This window comes from Rhipicephalus microplus, chromosome 5 (assembly GCF_043290135.1).
Source record: "Rhipicephalus microplus isolate Deutch F79 chromosome 5, USDA_Rmic, whole genome shotgun sequence".
In the NCBI taxonomy this organism is placed as follows: domain Eukaryota; kingdom Metazoa; phylum Arthropoda; class Arachnida; order Ixodida; family Ixodidae; genus Rhipicephalus; species Rhipicephalus microplus.
The window spans coordinates 16,155,791-16,174,308 of NC_134704.1; the positions used below are offsets into that span (position 1 = coordinate 16,155,791).

Here is an 18,518-nt window from a genome sequence, read left to right on the forward strand (position 1 = left end):
CTCTTCCTATTATGAACGCTTACTAGTTTGATGTTTTCCAGACTGCATGCATCAAATGAGCATATTTTCAGATGTTTTTCTTCTTTTCTTTAAAGTTTTTGTGTAACCTGATAATGGCTTAGTAGGTCCTTACACAACTTGTTGAACAGCAACATTGTAGCAATCAAGTTGTTATGAACCCCAGTGGATAGATGCCACTTTTAGCAGGCTGTGGATGTCATTGTGTTGCAGGTGCCACGCTGTTCCCCATAAATAAGTGATGAGAGGCCCAATATAACACGAAATTCGTGCAGACATTTCTCACCTAGTAAGTGGCAATAGTCGATCAGCAACCTCCTTTGGCTTCAAATCAAAATCTGGTATCTCCAGACCCAAAGCCAAGGTTAGATTCTTTCCTAGTGAGAGCCTAAATTGCTGTACAACACACAAAAAAAAACATTAAGAAACTGCACATAGTGCAAGAGCTCAAGCAAACTCCTAAAACAAACACACCACTGAAATTCTTAACTGTACATTGTTTTCTTAGTCGAGTGAAGACTTAGTAGAATCAAAAACACTTTTGGACATACTATATTTCAATGCCTTAATAAACCTGTCATTTCATAAGCAACTTCTGTCATTCAGGAAATACTTTACAATAAGCCACCTTTTCATGTTATAGACTGATTGACAGTTGCAAGTTTTCAAAGAACTGTGAAACACACTCCCCTAAAAAAACCCAACTAATGCCATAGTGAAGCTCTTTTACTAGAACGATTGCAAAGGTATACGAGGACAACACGTTAGGAACCATTACTAAAGGAAACCTTAAAGGCAATATATATTATGAACATCAAACCTATCAGGTATTCCCTGAGAGAAAGCATTGCACAAACTATAATATTAGAGAAACACATTTCCCTAGCTCAATTAGCTTTTGTTCCCAAATATGCATCAACCATAAAAATATTGGATAGCAGTGATGGAAGTGACCTTTTACTTTTCGGAGCCTACTTTTAAACAGGAAAAGTACTGTTTTGGAGCTGCCACATCTGTTTTCGGAGTGGGAAAAGCGTTACTTTGGAACGGCTATTGGTGTTTTAACAGCATATACCAAATTTGCCGTAAACCAATTGGAGTTCAAAGCATTGTCTCATAAATATTAATTTTCATTATAAAATATATTTAACAGACAACAATCAATGTAAATTTCAAGGAATAAATAACTGAAAAAATGGCTGGTTGCAGAAAATGTGCAGTGAAATGAGCTATACAATTAAAATACTAGTATTTATAGCAGAAATCAAATCAAACCGGAAAAGCTGAGCCCCACATTTTAGAAGTAGCCACAGCCCTACATTACTGTTGCCAAACAAGCAGTAGATAGTTGGTATAAGATAAAAATAATCCTGCTCGTTTTGACATTTCGCAACACTAGCCTGCAAGTATAGCTGAAAAAAAAAAAAAAAAAAAAACTGACAAATGAGTTATATGTTTGTCAGTTTTTGCTACAAAAATGAGGTCAGATCTGATAATGATGCACACTAGTAGCATAATGGGATAATAGTATACAGATTTTTTTCAGTTTTGTTTGAATTTATGAGCTGGTTCAACAGTAGAAGTTTGTCATTCTTATTCTCTAAGTGCTATTTTGGAGCACATTGGAACAATTACTATCAAAAATTGCTGTTTGGAGCAGCATGGAGCAGCATTTTTCTTTTGGCACAGTTTGGAGCAATCGAAGTAGCACTTCTATTACTGGTTCAGCTGAAATAGTTCGATATTTTTGGCAAATTTTTTTTCCCTTTGATGCCTCATCAAACAGCATAGTCAGCTATTAGGTGTCCTGTAAATTAGGGCATTACCATTATAAAGAGTAACTATGCCAACAGAATGGTAAAAGCTTATTACTATGTTTCAAAGCAAAAGTGTGCCATCTTTGTCCAGATATGCTATTTCAGTTCTTTTTAGTCTTGTGATGAAACTGAATCAGTAAGTCCGCGAGAGTGGCCCACATTGTTACTACTATCATAGTGGCTTATTGCCAAGTGATTTTAGGAACACAATGAGGCACTATACAAATGTTCAAACATATGAACATATAGCTAGAAAACCATTTTAAGAGTACATGTTCATGTTGCCAGTGGCAAAGGACCCTACACTGAGTCTTCATATTCAAATCATGCAAACTCAGAACAATGCAACAAATATCACGACAAACATTTTAGTAAGCTGGAAGCTTATATCAACTCACCTGAAGCCTTTCATTAAATGAGGACAAAAGAGGCGATGCTATATGCTGGTTTAGCACTGCAATTCCATTCAACTGTAGCTTTGAAATGGATGCTGACAGCTCCTGAGCATACTGCGAGATATTCCGCAGGGGTATCTTCGACACTTTTACCAAATACTGACGTCTCTTGCCGAATTTTTCTTTCAGTACCGTTACTGGGTCTTTGGCTGAAAGCAGAATAAAATTAAAGGCACATGAGCTATTTTAATGCATAAAAAGCACTATCCAGCTGGAAGCTATGACAGGATAAATTGTATATACACTCAAATCACATCAACCTTAACTGTGAGAGTACCGGTCTTTTCTTTTTTAATTATCTCAAGTTTTTGAATCTTAATTTGATGAAGTGTAGTAAAAAGATGTTTAGTTATCTGACATCAAATGCTGTAGATTCATTAAACAGAAATCTGTTAAATACTTAAATAAAACTGTCTCTGATATGATTGCTTCAGTACTTGTACTCTGCACCTCTGTTCATTTCGCAGTATCCTGTTAAATGAAACACGCTTTCCTGGTCCCTTCAAATTCTACTTCAAAGGATGATGCCACCAAATTTTTGGCTTGCACCTTCTTCGCTGTAAGCGTTTCTTTTAGCTCCAGGAAGCATGATACACGTCCCAAGATTCATGTAGTCTACGAACAACTTTCCCTTTCGGTTCCTATGTGCCGAGTTGGGCAGAGATGAAGCAGTGTAGGTGGCTTGGTCATGCCACCAGACAAGGCTGTGACGCACATCATGCTGAGGATTGTGCAATCTCACACACATCTTCCACACAAGCACCAGCAAAACAAATGTGCCAGGAGCGCACTTGCTTTGCTGGTGCGATGGCTAGCTGCAGCTGCTGGGAGTGATATAGCAATCAGTGCTTTGCAGGTACATACATTCTGGTGGTGGCAGAGGTCCAGAGGTCACTCACATCCCTACATATCTGGTGCGACGCCACAACAACTTGCGTTGAACTTTTTATAGAGCTACGTGAGTGCTGGATGCACTGGTGATGGTCTTGATTGAGAGAATAAGCATTTAGGTACACTTTGGAAGTGAATTAAAATATATTCTGAATTACTGGGTCTGACACTTCGTGTGAAATGTCCATGCATATAGAGGAAACCCACAACAGGCTTGTTATAGCCTTTAAATTATATGGCACCATCTCTTTAAAAATGTCTGCTGTACAGTGTGGAAAGTTCAAGCTTTCTACAGTCATGTTCATTGCTAGGTTTTAAGGACATTAATAATCACTCCTCATTGTACAGCAGAGCCCATTCCATCTGCTCCACTTATTGAGCAATTAATTAATACAATAGGTGGGTGACAAATAAGATCATAAGCTATCACTCAAAGAGCATGCAGTACTCAAGCCGAGAAGTAATGAACCTAATATCCTATAAGTAGCCTTGCACTGAGTATGCACTTAAAAAAAAAAATTAAGCTTACTCAACTTCGGCAACTTACTCAAACCAGTTTTGAAGGTCAGGTGCGCCACATCAATAACAAAATGGGAGCAGTAAACATCGGGAACATCATCAATTTTTGTCCACTCTTCACTAAGAACACAAAGCAGTGGACGGCTTGAGGTGGGCACACCTGTAAGAATTTCATAATTTAACACACAAACTGTGCTGCTGTCCCAAAGTCCTACAACACACAAATTAAACGTGTATGTTTCATAACTCATATACAAACAAAACTAAATGCTAGCTGTCACCTGAGCAAATCTCAAGTAGTATGTGCAAAATTGCATAATAGGGTAATAATTTAATACCATGGACACCACACATAATTATTGGAATAAACACAATGGTAATACAAGATATTCACAGTGAACAAAGAGCACCATTTTCAGTTGTTTTCTGTGCTTGTATGAAATTTCAAAGCTCAATTTCTCGTGCATTTTAAAGCAATTCCCAAGCTTCTAGATTATTGTGTCAATAGCTTAACTAGCATATAATGTGTACCGGTCTGTTGCCTGCCGTGCCTTTCAGGCAAGGTCTCCTGTATATGCCATGACGCAGCAGCTAGTTGAAAGAATCTAAAAGAATTAGCTTTAGAGATCCTATGCATGATGCCAATTTCAGCCACAAATTTTTGACCACTTTTATAAAGTCTGCCTTGTTATGGGCCATCTCGGCAAATTTTTGTAAGTGCACCAGAAAGCAAAGCGTGGCCATGATGTCACGGTAGTCTAAGGCTGCCTTGAATCATTGACATCAATGCATACTTCCTACTTTGTCTATTTAAAGCTGCTGTATATTGTCACTCACGCAACGACATGAGGTTGCCTCGAGGTAGCCTTCGGCCTGGTATATCAACTTTTTCTGCACAAAAAGAAAAAAAAAAAAACGAAAGAAGGATCAGACATTGTTAACTTGTTCGCTGCAAGCCATTTGAGTTCCAAGATGAAACTGAAATGAAGCTTTACTTATACGCTACCACTGTCTACAGTTCACAGATATCTGGACTATTACTCGACAGTCTAATCTGCTTGTTCAACATTAGTCAACCAAGGCACAGAACTAAGGTTTAGATATTAAGTGTTCAAAATGCTATAGAAGGCACATGTTGGGAGAGAGAAGAAATGACATCTTACTTATCAATTCTGGATGGTTGTTCAGTGATGAGCCTACAAAACAAAATAATATGTTTAACAAGTTTTTCAAATCAAATCAAATGAAACCTTTATTTTGCATAGTGTTCTGCCTATGCTTGGCCTACCAGATGGAGCAGTTTGATACGTACGTGTTCTATTGAACGGGAGCTTTACTAGTCCACTCCTTTTCAATGGCCGTGGCCTCTGGTGCTGGTAGCTTAGGTAATCTGAAAGAGAAGCGAACTTTGGCACACTGCACATCTCAAGTAAAAAAAAACACCCTTCATGCATTTCCAAGCTATATGAAAAAGAACAACTTATGTAGTTTCATGTTAAAATATCACGAGGCATGCATTAGTAAAGAACTGTGGATTAATTAGACCACTTCAGGTTACTGCATTTGCATTTGGCCCATCAGAATGTGAATGCTGATACCCAAGAATTGAACACACAACTTTGTGCTTAGAATTGTCACACAACATCAACTAAACCTATATAGCAGGTAAAGGGAAAAAAAGAAGAGGAAAACTATTCATTACAGTCGTCAAGGGAACATATATGCAACAAATGTAATATAGTCACCTAGAGAACTTTACTCATTATAAATGGTAAAGACAGAAACATACAGGCATGTGATGACACACATATCTTGGTTTCAATGAATTTGCACTCTATGTTAAATACCGACAATTCAACATTATTTTTTTGGTCCAAAATTTTGATTGGCAGTTGTGTTTAGCAAGAAAATATAAAATACTGAAGGATATTATGACTGAGATTACGAATGGATTATAGTGGCAAAAGTTATGAAACAGAAGGAAAAACTTCCACTGAGTGCAAATCTTGTGATCACAAGAGCAAACTCTACAGAGATCTATTTTTGTCACCAGCTAAATAAAAGTCGGTGCTAACTAAAACAATGCCAGATGTTTTATTGGATATAGACCAAAAAATACTGCCTTGTTGTGAAACTTCAGCAAAAGGAAATCGGTGGCATACACAATTTTTTTCAGCAAATAAAAATGCCAGCAAATGCACACGAGTTTGATACACTTACTCTGCACAACTGAAGTCATTCGCCCAAACTTTTGAAAGCATCCACTATTGTAGTTTTCATAGTCCACATTAAACAATGCCACACATGCTCCTGTGTTGCGATCAAAGGCTTTGCTAACCTGTTCAAAAGCAAAGCACAAAGGTTTCTTCTAAGTGAGTACTCTTTGACTGAAGACAAATATTAGCTTATTGATAGATATTTTCTGCATTGAACAATAGTACACTCATACCTCATAATATAGAAGTTGCATCTTACATAAAAAGTAAGTTTGTTATATCTGAAAATTTGTCATAAAGCTTATTCTTACCACTATATCTATTACACAACTATTTTTCATTTACCTTGTTATAACTGATATTTTGTTATATCCAGGTAAGTTATACTGAGGTTTGAGTGTGCGTTCATTTTTTCAGATACCACAGCAGATAACCATGCGGTGTTTTAAACGAATAATGTTGCTCCTTCTTTGTTGCAATGAAGGAGAGGGCATGAAGTGTAGACATGCTAGCGCTAAGAAAATCAGTTCTGTTATAGCCTTGAAGAAGACTAGCCCACTTGTTGAAATGTCAGCTTGACAAAACCACGGTTTATGAATTTTTTTATGCAAGCTTCCATTTTCTTCTTCCTACTATTTTCTGGATGCTGGGTTAGTTTTTTAGTTTTTAAATTTTAACATTAGAAACATTGAGCTATCAGTGGCTGGATAGTTTACTTCATTTGTGTTAATTTTCATGCAGCCAGACAGATCTCTGTCGAATATGTTCACCTTTAAATTAAATAGCTTGCAAGTTAAATAGCTTGCCAAATCTGGAATTTAAAAAAAAATGGCAAAAAACATCCATAGACAAGCAAGGAAAATGCATTATCTGTCAGGTGACTGCAACAGCTATTGACAAGCAACCTCACTTTACTGATACTTCAGTTAAAAAACAGTGCTAATCTTTTGCAATATTTATGTTGAAATTGAGAGGGCCTCAGTTGGAGCCCATCTGCCATGGGGTTATTTTTATGTAATTCAAATTTTTTGGCATGGTTGGCAAGTGAATATCAAAATTTTTGAATACAAATCGAATACCACTACATAACTTCGTATATGAATCAAATATTGAGTAACGAAGAGGCGCAATTTTTTCCACCAGTAATCTATTACTCAATCATATATTTAGGTTGCAAATAGTACAATTGTTATTATAGTCAGTTATTCCACACAAAAATGTCCCCACCTGTACTTGCCAGAAAGCATAAGACTAATAGGTGAGCTTGTGACTGTGACGTTGGGTTCAATTCACATGATGAACAAACCTTTTATATCTTTTTTTATGTGGTAGTACTATATTACAAAAAGAAAAGAAAGAAAAGCTTTTGTACCTGCCTTTATGACTAGTGAGCATGAGGCCATTGGTATAATTTTGTAACAGTTAACACCCATGCACTCAAGTCTAAGCGATTATTAAAGCAGTCTAGATGGTCACAATTCGTCCAGTTTTAGCTCCAAAGACCTCAATTTGTAGTTTCATTTTTATTTTTTTTTTCCTTGTTCTCATATCCATTCAAGTCATTAGGAAAAGAAGAGTACTTGGGGCATTTTTCAACTACATAGCATTACTCATTATCTCCCTTCCGTTGCCTTTTTCGAGGACCGCGCTCCCCATTTTAGGATCAAGAATGCTGTGTTCTTCTTTCATCTCTTCTTCTCCTCCTGTCTCACGAAATGTTCTTCGGGCCTCAGTATACTGCACCAAATAAATTTTAGGTTCGAAAAAAATAGTGATTTTGGCCGAATTATTTTATATTGAATTCGAATAGTACATTTGACAAAGAAAAATCGGGATATTTATCATGACCTAACTAACCTGCAGAATTTTTAAAAAACGAAATATAACCTTTATGCAAATTCTCTTTCTTTTTTCGTTCAAAAGTGAGTAGTAGCAGGATTTTACTTTCAGCAGGATGTGAGTCATAGCCCTTAAAATACGTAACATTTTAAGAGTTATTATACTTAAAGCATATAAGCCGTCATAATTAGCTTTTAAGCTTAATAAAATGAATTGATTCGACAGTAATGTTTTCACTTAAAGGGGTCTTGCGACACTTTTTCAAGTAGCCATGGAATGCATTCACTAAAGAAGCTTATTTATTGCCTCATGACTTAATCGCCCCCAATATTTTTAGAATCTGTCCAGTACGAGCGGAGTCGCAAAGATCTCTTGCACGCTGCTAGTGCATTCTCTCTTCTCATCCCGGTGAAAGCACTGAAAGCTAAACAGGAAGGGATGGCATGTGAAAATAAAATACGCCGCACATGCTTTCTGAGCTTGTGGAGTCATTTGTCGAGAGAAGAGAACAATTTTTAGCCGACTGAAAATTAATTTTCAATTGCAGGCCGCGTGCTGCAGTATAATATTTAACTTGCGTATCCTCGGTAGCCTCGACTGCCGCAGTGTCTTCTGACAATGCTCAAAAAGTATTGCAGGGCTCCTTTAAATTTGAAGAGGGACTTGGCAGCAGAGCAAATTTCTCCTGGACAGGTGCTTTCGTGGTTTCAGCACCCCTACACTGCAGTGAAACCACATTTAAAGGTGGTTCGATTGGATTAGTATGCACTTATTCGGTCCTTGCGAAAACTTTGAAATTTTGAATAATTTAAATTCGAAATGAAGCGAATTCAAATACCCCAAAATTAATTTAAATATTCTATTCAAATATTTGCACAAGCCTACGAACGAATATTCAGGAACATCAAATATTCGAGGAATATTTGAATATTCGAAATTTTTGAATATCTGGTTATCGAATCAAATATGACTATTACAAATGCAATATTTGCCAAATATTCGGAACTTTCGAATATTTGCGCACTCCTTATTAGCGTTTTACAGAGTGAACAAGAATCTCCAACCTTAGCAGACAGTTGATCTTCAGTTTCATATGCCTGCCAGCGCTTGCCCTTTTGCCGGAGAGTGCAGAGTGCACCGCGAGGCTGTCGAACTTCAACCCACTTTTCAGTGTCGCAAGCCTGCGAGAGGAGTAGCAAGATATGTATTACATTTTCTTTGCACACTGGCGCTCTATGAAAATAAAGTACAGTTGCGTTTCCGTCTAAAGGCTGCTTAGGTGAGCTGCAGATGCAATGATAAAAGAAAAAAAAAACACTCTGTAGGCACACTCAGGTATCTTGTGTGTAAATTTTGAAAAGATAGTGCAAAACAAAAGTGCGAGGGATACATTCCACACTTAGTTACAATGTGTCAAATGAAGGTCAAATTCTGAGATACATACTGAATGTCTAAACCACAAAAACACAATTGTTTATGAAGCTGGCTATAGAAGAGGACCTTGAATTAACTTTGATCTGCGTATGACGTGACCAGTATGAAAAGCTGTCGAGACAGTTTTACTAAACAAAAAGAACTCTTACTGATCTTGCAAGCAATCTTGATAACCATCAGAATGAAATTGCCAATTTCACTGAAATTGACCTTTTCTTTCACCACTAGCACACCGTTCAAGCATATTCGAGGCACCTTCGATGTAGAAAAAAGTATCTGTTGGTGACCCTACACTTGACATAAAAGGTCGAAATTCAATAAAATTAAGTTGTTAAAGAATAAAATAAACTGCCAATGTTAATGACATTGTTAAATTAGAGGTTGAACTGCACATTATGTACATGACTGCTTCTCCTCATTCTTCCTTGATATAATATTTGAACATTGCTGACACATGCTAATATACTGAGAAACCCCTCACATCACAGTGAAGCACACCTCATGTAGAGCAAGAAAACGCTTGTGGAAAGCTTACCTCAGCATAATTAAGAACTTTTCGCTGTTGGCAAAGGTAGGAGTCACCTGAAGCTGAGAACTCGATAATGGCCAGGTTCACAGAAAAGCATGCCTGCTTGCCAGTACCCATATGTCCAAGCCAGCGCAGAGCGGTGTCCTATACAAGCCAAACAAGGACGATGTCAGATTAATGCGTTCCAGATTACCACTCACAGTATTCTTGTTTTTCTGCTTGTTTATAAAACAAGACGCATCAGTGTAAGTACTGAAGTTAAATTGATGGACAATGCTTTATCGTCAGCAGAAGAGAGTTTACCAGCAAATGAGCAAGCAACGATTGAATGTATCGATTCCTAAAGCACTGACAAAAACTAAGAGACAATCAGCTAGGCAAAGTATAGGGCATGTTATTTGAACTAATTATGGTGTAAACATGAATTGAAAGTGAATATATCACATAAAAAATGACATCCTTGGCTTAATTGCCTGCTGGTTCTCACTAACGATACGTCTAACAAAACAAAACAAAACAAAAAAAAACAAGCCCACGCGTTTCATAATTCCTAAAGCAGTTACATGCGATACCACATGCAAAGATGACGAACCCAGTTCTGTAAAAATAGCATAAAATTATTAGATTTGGTTCTGTGAAACAAAAGAAAAAAGAAAATGAATGAAAGGCAGCTGAGCTTTTAGTTTCAGTTTTCTCTATTCTGCCTTACCACAGGAAGAGTTGGGGAATGGTTGGGCATATCGAACGTGGATGGGAGTGCCACTTCACAGTAGCCAGGTGACTGCCTGTAGTGGGTCTGGAACACCACCAAATGGCTGAACCTGCATAATATGAGCACATTAGACAACTGCATCATAATATACAACATCGTATATGACTACCTGAATATGTCTTGAAGGCGAACTGCCATCACAGTTGGAGGTGCAGTAATGTCGACAACATCCAGGCTGACTACAATTTGCAAGTCATTGCCAAATAATTCATGAATCACCTGAAAAGAGCATGCATTTAGAAATTTTTTAGATAAAGAATTGGTTTGAAGCTTCTGGAGGTATTTTTTTTTCTTTGTTCCAATAAGATACGAGAGAGAGAAAGACAGGTTTATTTACAGAAAGACAGAGAGGTCGGCCTGAACGATAGCTTGCTCTAGCCTGCTACTCTACACTGGGGGAGGGGAAAGGGGAGAAGAAAGACTAATGGATGACAATGGTGAGATAGAGAGGTGAGTATATAGAATTCTTTCTAGCTGACAAAAATGTTATAGCCGCACATATAATCCAGTTGCTTCCAAAAAGGTTATAACCGCTCTTATGACCACAGTTGCACTGTTGGTGTCTGGCCAAGGGTCCAACACGCTCTCATCAGTTAATAAGATACGAGAAAAAACAATCTTTTAAAATGGCAGCATTGTTGCTACGAGTTTCACCAAAAAATGTACAAATATAATATTTGCACACAAGTCTAAAAACATATTTTTTTGTGAAAGAAACTTCTGTGAATGACTTTTTAAATGTAATTTACTATTTAAAGCAGGTTTTAGAGACATCTTTGAAAAATTACCAAGTGCTCTTTAAAATTAAATATTTGTTTTTGAACAAGAATCACAAGAATTGCACTTATAATTTTCCTTATCGCTTTTCTATTTTTATGAGATGCATTTGACATGGCTCCACAAGCAGAACATCTCCACATTTAACATGTGCTTACCAGAGTAAGCATAGCACCTCAAAGCAGACACACAAAGCTGTAACACACATGCAAACATACTCTTATGACCGGGATGTAGTAAATATTCCCAAAGGCAGATGAAAGATGGGTAACTTCTACAGCCAAGGTAATTGGACAATTAACCACTAATCAGTTGGCACACAACAGCAGCAGTTTTGGCCAGAGCAATGAATCACAATGTCAAACTTTAAGCAGTTCGAGTATTGCTATACTTACAGCAAGGGAGTCTGACAATTTGGCAATGCTTTGAGATGTTCTGTTCACGTTGAGTAAAGCAAGTCCATTGAAACCCTGCTCTCTCAGCACTTGTGCTGAGCGCTTGCCAAAGGCCAGGCCCGCTTTGGAGCCATACGTGATGAGGTAATCAATGAGGCTGTCATCGTCAAAACCAAGGAAGAGCGACATGTCATGGCGCAGCTGCCTCCAGCGCCATGTTCCTCCTAGGAGCAGAAAACACACTTGCCATCAGATGTGGTCACCCAAAATGTTATTAAGGTGATCAAACTAACTTTTATTATGACTTATTATAGGGTTTATGAAGCAACAAAGTGAAAAATGATAAGCTATAAAATTAGACAATGATTGAAAGGCAGCGGTGTGGTTTAGAGCATGGGTCGGAAACATGCAGCCCTGGTACTATTATGCGGCCCCTGGCACAGGGTCAAACCACCTACCCCCTTTTTTTCTTTGCAACTTCCTATATGAAGACTGACATGGCAGTTTTGGCCTCAAATGAAATTTTTGCTAGCAACCTATGTTTGATAACAACTTTGCGATGCGCATACTGAAAATAAACATGATTTTTAATCCAACTTAACAAGCTAGTGCCATTTCACCGAATTTTACATTTTGCATGCTAAACCCCACCTTCTCTTCCGGCTTAGCTTTCTGTGGGGCCCCCCGCAGCGTTGGCTTCAAGCAACTCGGCCCCCAACCTCAAAAGATTGCTTATACCAAATTTAGAGGGTAGGAGGCGATAGCAAGTATATTTAATCGAGAATAGAAGGGAAAGCTGGAGTTGGGCAAGTTCGGACAACAATAACTAATGGTGCGTTGAGAGAAAGGATAGCGCAGCTGATATCTAACTCATGCAATAAAATTATGAAACATGTAGGCAACGTATAGAGTCAGCTAGTACAAGGCAAGGTTCATTTAATTATGATGGCAAAAAAAAATTTAGCAGGCAACACAAAATATTCTGATGGTAACGATAGTAAAGATAGGACCTATGGAATCATATAAAAGCAGCCTAAGTACATGTTTACATTAGTAATCATTCATCATCATATACAAAAAATATTAGAGTGACAAAAAAGAGCAAATCATGAAGTTACCTATGCAGGAAGAATAAAGCTGAGAACTTTGTTGCTCTACAATAGCGATGCAGCTTTTGGAATGCATGTCTTTCAGCAGCATAACGCCAGATGGCTATGAGTGGTTAAGTACAACACAGGTGACCATGTTCACGGCATGGCAGTAGGTGCTGATCTAGTCTGATTACAACTACTTGTGCTATATTTTAAGCAAGTCTTCATAACGTTTCAAATGACAATGCTATCACAGCTAAGATTCTGTTGCCACATTGATTGATGGCTCAAAGTTTCATCTGAAAAATTGAACATTATGTTCAGATATCAGCCCCGCCACGGTGGTCTAGTGGCTAAGGTACTCGGCTGCTGACCCGCAGGTCGCGGGTTCAAATCCCGGCTGCGGCGGCTGCATTTCCGATGGAGGCGGAAATGTTGTAGGCCCGTGTGCTCAGATTTGGGTGCACGTTAAAGAACCCCAGGTGGTCAAAATTTCCGGAGCCCTCCACTACGGCGTCTCTCATAATCAAAAGGTGGTTTTGGGACGTTAAACCCCACAAATCAATCAATGTTCAGATATCACACAAAAAAAAAAAACACTTGTAGAGATGACACACTTGGAACAACAATGGTCTCTGTGGCTTGATTAAAGAGTGCTCCCGAGAAGACTAGATGTGTGCAATATCCCTGGGGGACAGCAGCTTCATCCTTAACATTCTTGGAGATCACACAAACCAAAGGTCGCTCTGTAAAAAGAAAAAAAAAAGTCTGTTATAAGCCATGAAAAAACTTCAAATTCAAATTTTAATGCTAGCAATATTAAAATGCCTATAACAAAAAAATATTTCTGTGGGCCACTTCATAGTTTCTTGCCATTATTGCATGAAAAACTTTCATGCATGTGAAGTGTATAAAAAAAGCACTTCACGGCCTTCTGCATGTGCCTCGTTATTTGATTCATTTTTACTTTTCATTAAATGATGAGGGGACCGGACAAAAACTGCAATAGCAACTCGAGAAAGTTCATGGCTCTTTGTTACACGACAGTGAAGTTGTTGCAGTGGATGTAACGCACATATAATATGCATGCTCAGAACACTAATAATACTTTCTAATAGCTAACCAATATTTCAGCTATGTAATTAAGTAACACAAATTTATGCACAAATCATATTCCCACAGCTAATACTACTAGCTGCCTTGTGAATTTTTTTTTTTTTTTGATGAATGAAAATTTTTAATAGTCTCCACAGGAGCAATCTACTCCTCACGCAAATATGAAGCTATTCACTATAACATTTAATGATTTGTAAGTGAAAAAAAAAAAAAAGGAACAGTACAGAGGTGTTTCATAAACAATGCAATTAAAAAATATATATATACATGTTCCAGTATATAAAGCTGGAAAATTCTAGGGCCCTTTAATTACACTGCACTTGAAGTTTTACAATAAATTATTTGACCTAATTACTGCAATTAACAGTCGAATTTGCCTCACTGCTCCCTAAGCCTCATGGAATTCCTGCAATCTTCGAGAAAAGTGCTCAGGATGAATACGTCCAGACAATTTTCTGAATCATACAACCATCACTGGCTTTCTGTGGCTGTGAGTGCATCATACTTACGGCTCATAACACATTCATCGACTTTACTACGCAACGCAGCACTCATAGATGGTGCGTTTTATACAGGAATCAGTAAAGACTTCCAGAGTCATTAAAAAATAAAGCTCTACCATTACCTACCAGAAGGGTAGGCTTCAAGGCTGCTGCTTGTTGTTGCAGTGCCCCCTTCTGTCTCAGATGGCTCTACAAAGCCTTTGAGGAATAAAAAGAAAAGCATTATCGACAAAGGCTACCTAGAAAATCTTCAGAGATATTAGCAGAAGTACTTCAAATGACAAATTGATGTACTTAATAGCACCTTGAAAAGCTTTCCCTGAGAGGAAATGTCACATAATTTTATGGTTGAAGCTACACTAAGAAGCATCCAGTCTCATTAACAATGATGATAACAGCAGCAACAAAAGAAAAGGGAGTAGCTTAGATATTTCTTTTTCTACCTTAGGAGATTCAGATACACATTTTCTTATTAAAAGCTTAGAGGGTTCTTGGTCACATGCCAAATCAGAAGATTCAGTAATTTACAGAAAATGTCAAGGAAAGCACAAATACTTGAACAAAACATTCTTAAATTGTAATTTAAGGCTATGGTGCTAATACGAAGTACAAAGACTATGGTACTAATACATGAAAGTATTGACAGCACATGGTCACAACTGATTGCCATGTCACGTGGAAGGGAGATTCTGCGGTCATGTGGAGATAGATAAGTTTATTAAGGCAAGAGAGGACCAACACTGAAGAGGGCAAATACGATAAGCCCGTGAGGGTGCTCAGGTAATGTCTTTTTGTGACTCTTAATTCAGATGTAGAAAAATGGTGTTGTTCCCCCGACAATGTGCCGAAACTTTCACAACTCAGTACCAATAAGATAGGACTCGGGAAGACCGTTTTTGGCAGTTTGAAAAGTACTCCAGCATGCATTGAGCATACCAAACTTCGCACAATGAAATGCTCTTGCAAAAAATATATGTGGTAGAGCAACAAAAATATTTTAGAATAAAAAAGTGTGAAATGTGGAAATATTTAGTTCCCAGCTGGTAAACAGTGCAATAAAAAACACTATATATACAAAAATATTCAAAACTAAATAATTTCAGAATGAACATTTTGTAGATAAATGGCCCAGGAACAGTATACAACATAATGAATTTTGTACAAAATGTTTCTCTTCACACAGAAAAAGAAAATCAGAGCTGAGGTGCTGCTTTGTTGCTCGTGCCATGCGGTGAAGCATTGCAGGGTTTTTCGTGAGACACAAGTGTACTCATATACTTTTCTCGGTAAATTTTTGTTGTCTTGCGAAAAGTCTCTCCAGGTGTTCCAATACTTTCTCTGTAAATAATCCCTCTATAATTGAGATGTCCAACGAACTTTGCTAGTTCGTCTAGCGTCAGCTCTTTCCATGAGCCACCTCACTCCGCATAGGCTGGCGTTTAAATGTACGCGCCCAAGCATATTTCTTTGCATATTTGCACATATCGTATTAAAAAAGGACAATATCACGTGCTTTTCTGAAACGTTTCACACTACTCCGTAGTCAGTGCCATGATGTGCTCTGGGGGCCTTCTTATCATTAGGAGAAGCTCTGCAGCCAGCGCCAGCACACCGCGCCTCAACGAAGTGCGGACCACGCACGTAACCAGAGTAGCTATGAGATTGTGCACAAAGGTCAGAAGCTATACGCACTTGCGGCGGAGGAGACGACTTAAGGATGTAAACAAGACAAACCCATTAATGGCGGCACATGTCCCAGGCTGACGCAAAACATCGTTGCCATAGAACTTGACGCTGAGGTGCTGTAATCCTCGAACTTTAAGCTCGTCCTCACTCAATTTAGATGGGGTTGCAACACAGTTTCGAGTAGCACATGTGTTTTGCAGTGCTGGTGCGCAGCCTTAGGCACGTGACGATGACGTCATAAGAGTGACTAGTGGCACTAAATGAGACCCTGCGTTTGATATAATGATGCAAGCAAAACCAAAGCCACTGGAAACTGTCCGAGAAGGCCCCCTCGACACTTCAAACACGCGGCAGACCTTCATAAATATTTTTTGTAGAACAAATTTTTTCTCACCTCTAAAAACAGCTCTCCGTTCAATAGCTGCCATAAATTTTTGGCAATTACTACTGCTAAATATTGTTAAACTGCGAAGCTGACAGTTCGATTCGTACTTGGCTTGCAAAGGTTCTTTTTATTACAGAACTTTGACCTTACTGTAGTATAATCATGAGGATCATGCACTTCTGCCAAGTTCATGCAAGACCAAAAAAGTTTAACATGCCAAAAGCGACGATCCAAAGCGTCGATAACTGGTGATCGATTCGATTAGGCGTGGTAACGAAAGAGTTAAGTAGCAGTATTACAAATAGCTTACCTTTTTGAATTCTGGGTATGCTTTTCTTTGTATTTACACTTTCATCTGGAAGAAAATGCGGAATTAGATAAGTGGTATTACCAAGCTTGTTATTTGAAATGTTACATACTATTTAGTTCTGATTTTGCTAAGGCATGGCCATGCATTAAGACTAATTACTCCATTTCATCTTGATATTAGACATCTTATGTTTTTAATAGTACAAACCCACTGCAAATGCCATCTTCGCAGCTGAATATTTTATGTATGAAACACACACACGCATGCACAACACATGCAGATTTAAACACTTTTATACACGCATTTCTACACTCCATGATTATAATTTCAGTTATAGTACTGCAGGCACAAAAACAAAGCCAATTGAAAACAGAAGGTTCAAAGCTCCATGCTGAAGTGCTTACCTAGCCACTGTCTCAGAGCCTTCATGCGTGCATAAGGAGTTCCATGGCAACGTCCTGAAGAGTCTTCGTAGTCATAGTTGAAAGCAGCCACACAGACAGCCTGAACACTCGTTGAAGCAGCGATTACCTACACCAACAACAGTAAACTAGATGCACATATAAACAACACACAGAGGGCACGAACACTCACTGAAGCAGCAATCACCTACATCAGGGGTCGGCAACCTGTGGCCCGTGGGGCAGTTTTGAGCGGTAACGGGCACAATGTCACCTCCTTTTCATTAAATTATTCATCACACCTAACAGGGCCAAATAGTGTATTGAGTAAAGGGGACAAGTACAAAGCACATATCAGAGAAAGTACATCAATAAATACCATGAAACAAAAAAGGAAAAAAGTTTACAGTACATTTAATAAAAAGTTTTTATACACAGCAAAAAACAAAACAAAAAGTAATGCTTCTAAAAGAACCGATGCACACGTCCACGACTTTCTGCATCTGCCGACGAGCAGCCTTGATAAACGTAGATATTTGTGAGCTGGCTAGGAATGCTTAGCATTGAAAGTCGCATCAAATATTTTTTTTTCGTCCTTGTAACCTGTGTTTATAATGAATTACAATCACATCACATGCATGCTGAAAATAAACATTATTTCTACTCTAGCTTTTGCAGCTCATTATTGCCCATTCACCAAATTTTTCTCTTTGTTTGCAAAGACTCTCACAATTGGCCGTGCCCCCCCCCCCCCCCCTCCACCACCTTGCGTCGGCTTCATGAAACTGCTTCAAAAGGCTCCCGACCCCTGACCTATACCAACAATAATAAACTTGATGCACATATGAACAACAAGCACATCTTATTCAAGAATTCTCATTACGAATTGGGAAGAACAGCTGGTGGCTTATGGACAGCATAAGATGGGAGAACAGAGAAGTGTCTTAATGGCACAGTCTGTCTGCGGAGCATGCTAACAATGACCGCAGTTATATAACTGCTCTAATGCAGCTCATTTATTACACCAATCTTCTTTCAAGCCACATTCACACATCTATTGATTTGGATGAAGTCAGTGAATACGTACAATGGATGGCTCTCACTTATCAGCATTGGAAAATGTTTCCATCAGTCAGAAGAGTAATTAAAAGGCCAATTTGCAAGCATAAAGGTTACTCTTGGAAAAGAACATTTAATGTACAAATCTGAGTAGGTGATAATTACAATGCCGCGACAACAATCAACACACATACACTCACACACATATATATACACACATTTTATGATTTCCATTTTGACCTTATAATTAAATTGCCTTTTTCTTTTTCATCTTCATGCTCTAAGTTAACGTATTAGTACTACTT

General features: G+C 38.2%; 1 protein-coding gene across 1 annotated transcript in view; it reads right to left on the reverse strand.

Moving 5' to 3' along the window:
- LOC119173995 (uncharacterized) overlaps positions 1 to 18,518 on the reverse strand; it is a 63,229-nt gene that overhangs the window by 31,141 nt on the left and 13,570 nt on the right. The window contains exons 14-29 of the mRNA XM_075894919.1: positions 17,158 to 17,284; positions 16,754 to 16,798; positions 14,499 to 14,570; positions 13,371 to 13,499; positions 11,663 to 11,886; positions 10,600 to 10,709; positions 10,428 to 10,539; positions 9,725 to 9,862; positions 8,820 to 8,936; positions 5,921 to 6,038; positions 5,013 to 5,090; positions 4,864 to 4,896; positions 4,538 to 4,591; positions 3,729 to 3,860; positions 2,234 to 2,439; positions 305 to 414 (exon numbers count right to left, since the gene is read on the reverse strand). Coding sequence (XP_075751034.1) covers positions 305 to 414; positions 2,234 to 2,439; positions 3,729 to 3,860; positions 4,538 to 4,591; positions 4,864 to 4,896; positions 5,013 to 5,090; positions 5,921 to 6,038; positions 8,820 to 8,936; positions 9,725 to 9,862; positions 10,428 to 10,539; positions 10,600 to 10,709; positions 11,663 to 11,886; positions 13,371 to 13,499; positions 14,499 to 14,570; positions 16,754 to 16,798; positions 17,158 to 17,284 — 1,805 coding nt within the window. The remainder of the gene's footprint in view (positions 1 to 304; positions 415 to 2,233; positions 2,440 to 3,728; positions 3,861 to 4,537; positions 4,592 to 4,863; positions 4,897 to 5,012; positions 5,091 to 5,920; positions 6,039 to 8,819; positions 8,937 to 9,724; positions 9,863 to 10,427; positions 10,540 to 10,599; positions 10,710 to 11,662; positions 11,887 to 13,370; positions 13,500 to 14,498; positions 14,571 to 16,753; positions 16,799 to 17,157; positions 17,285 to 18,518) is intronic.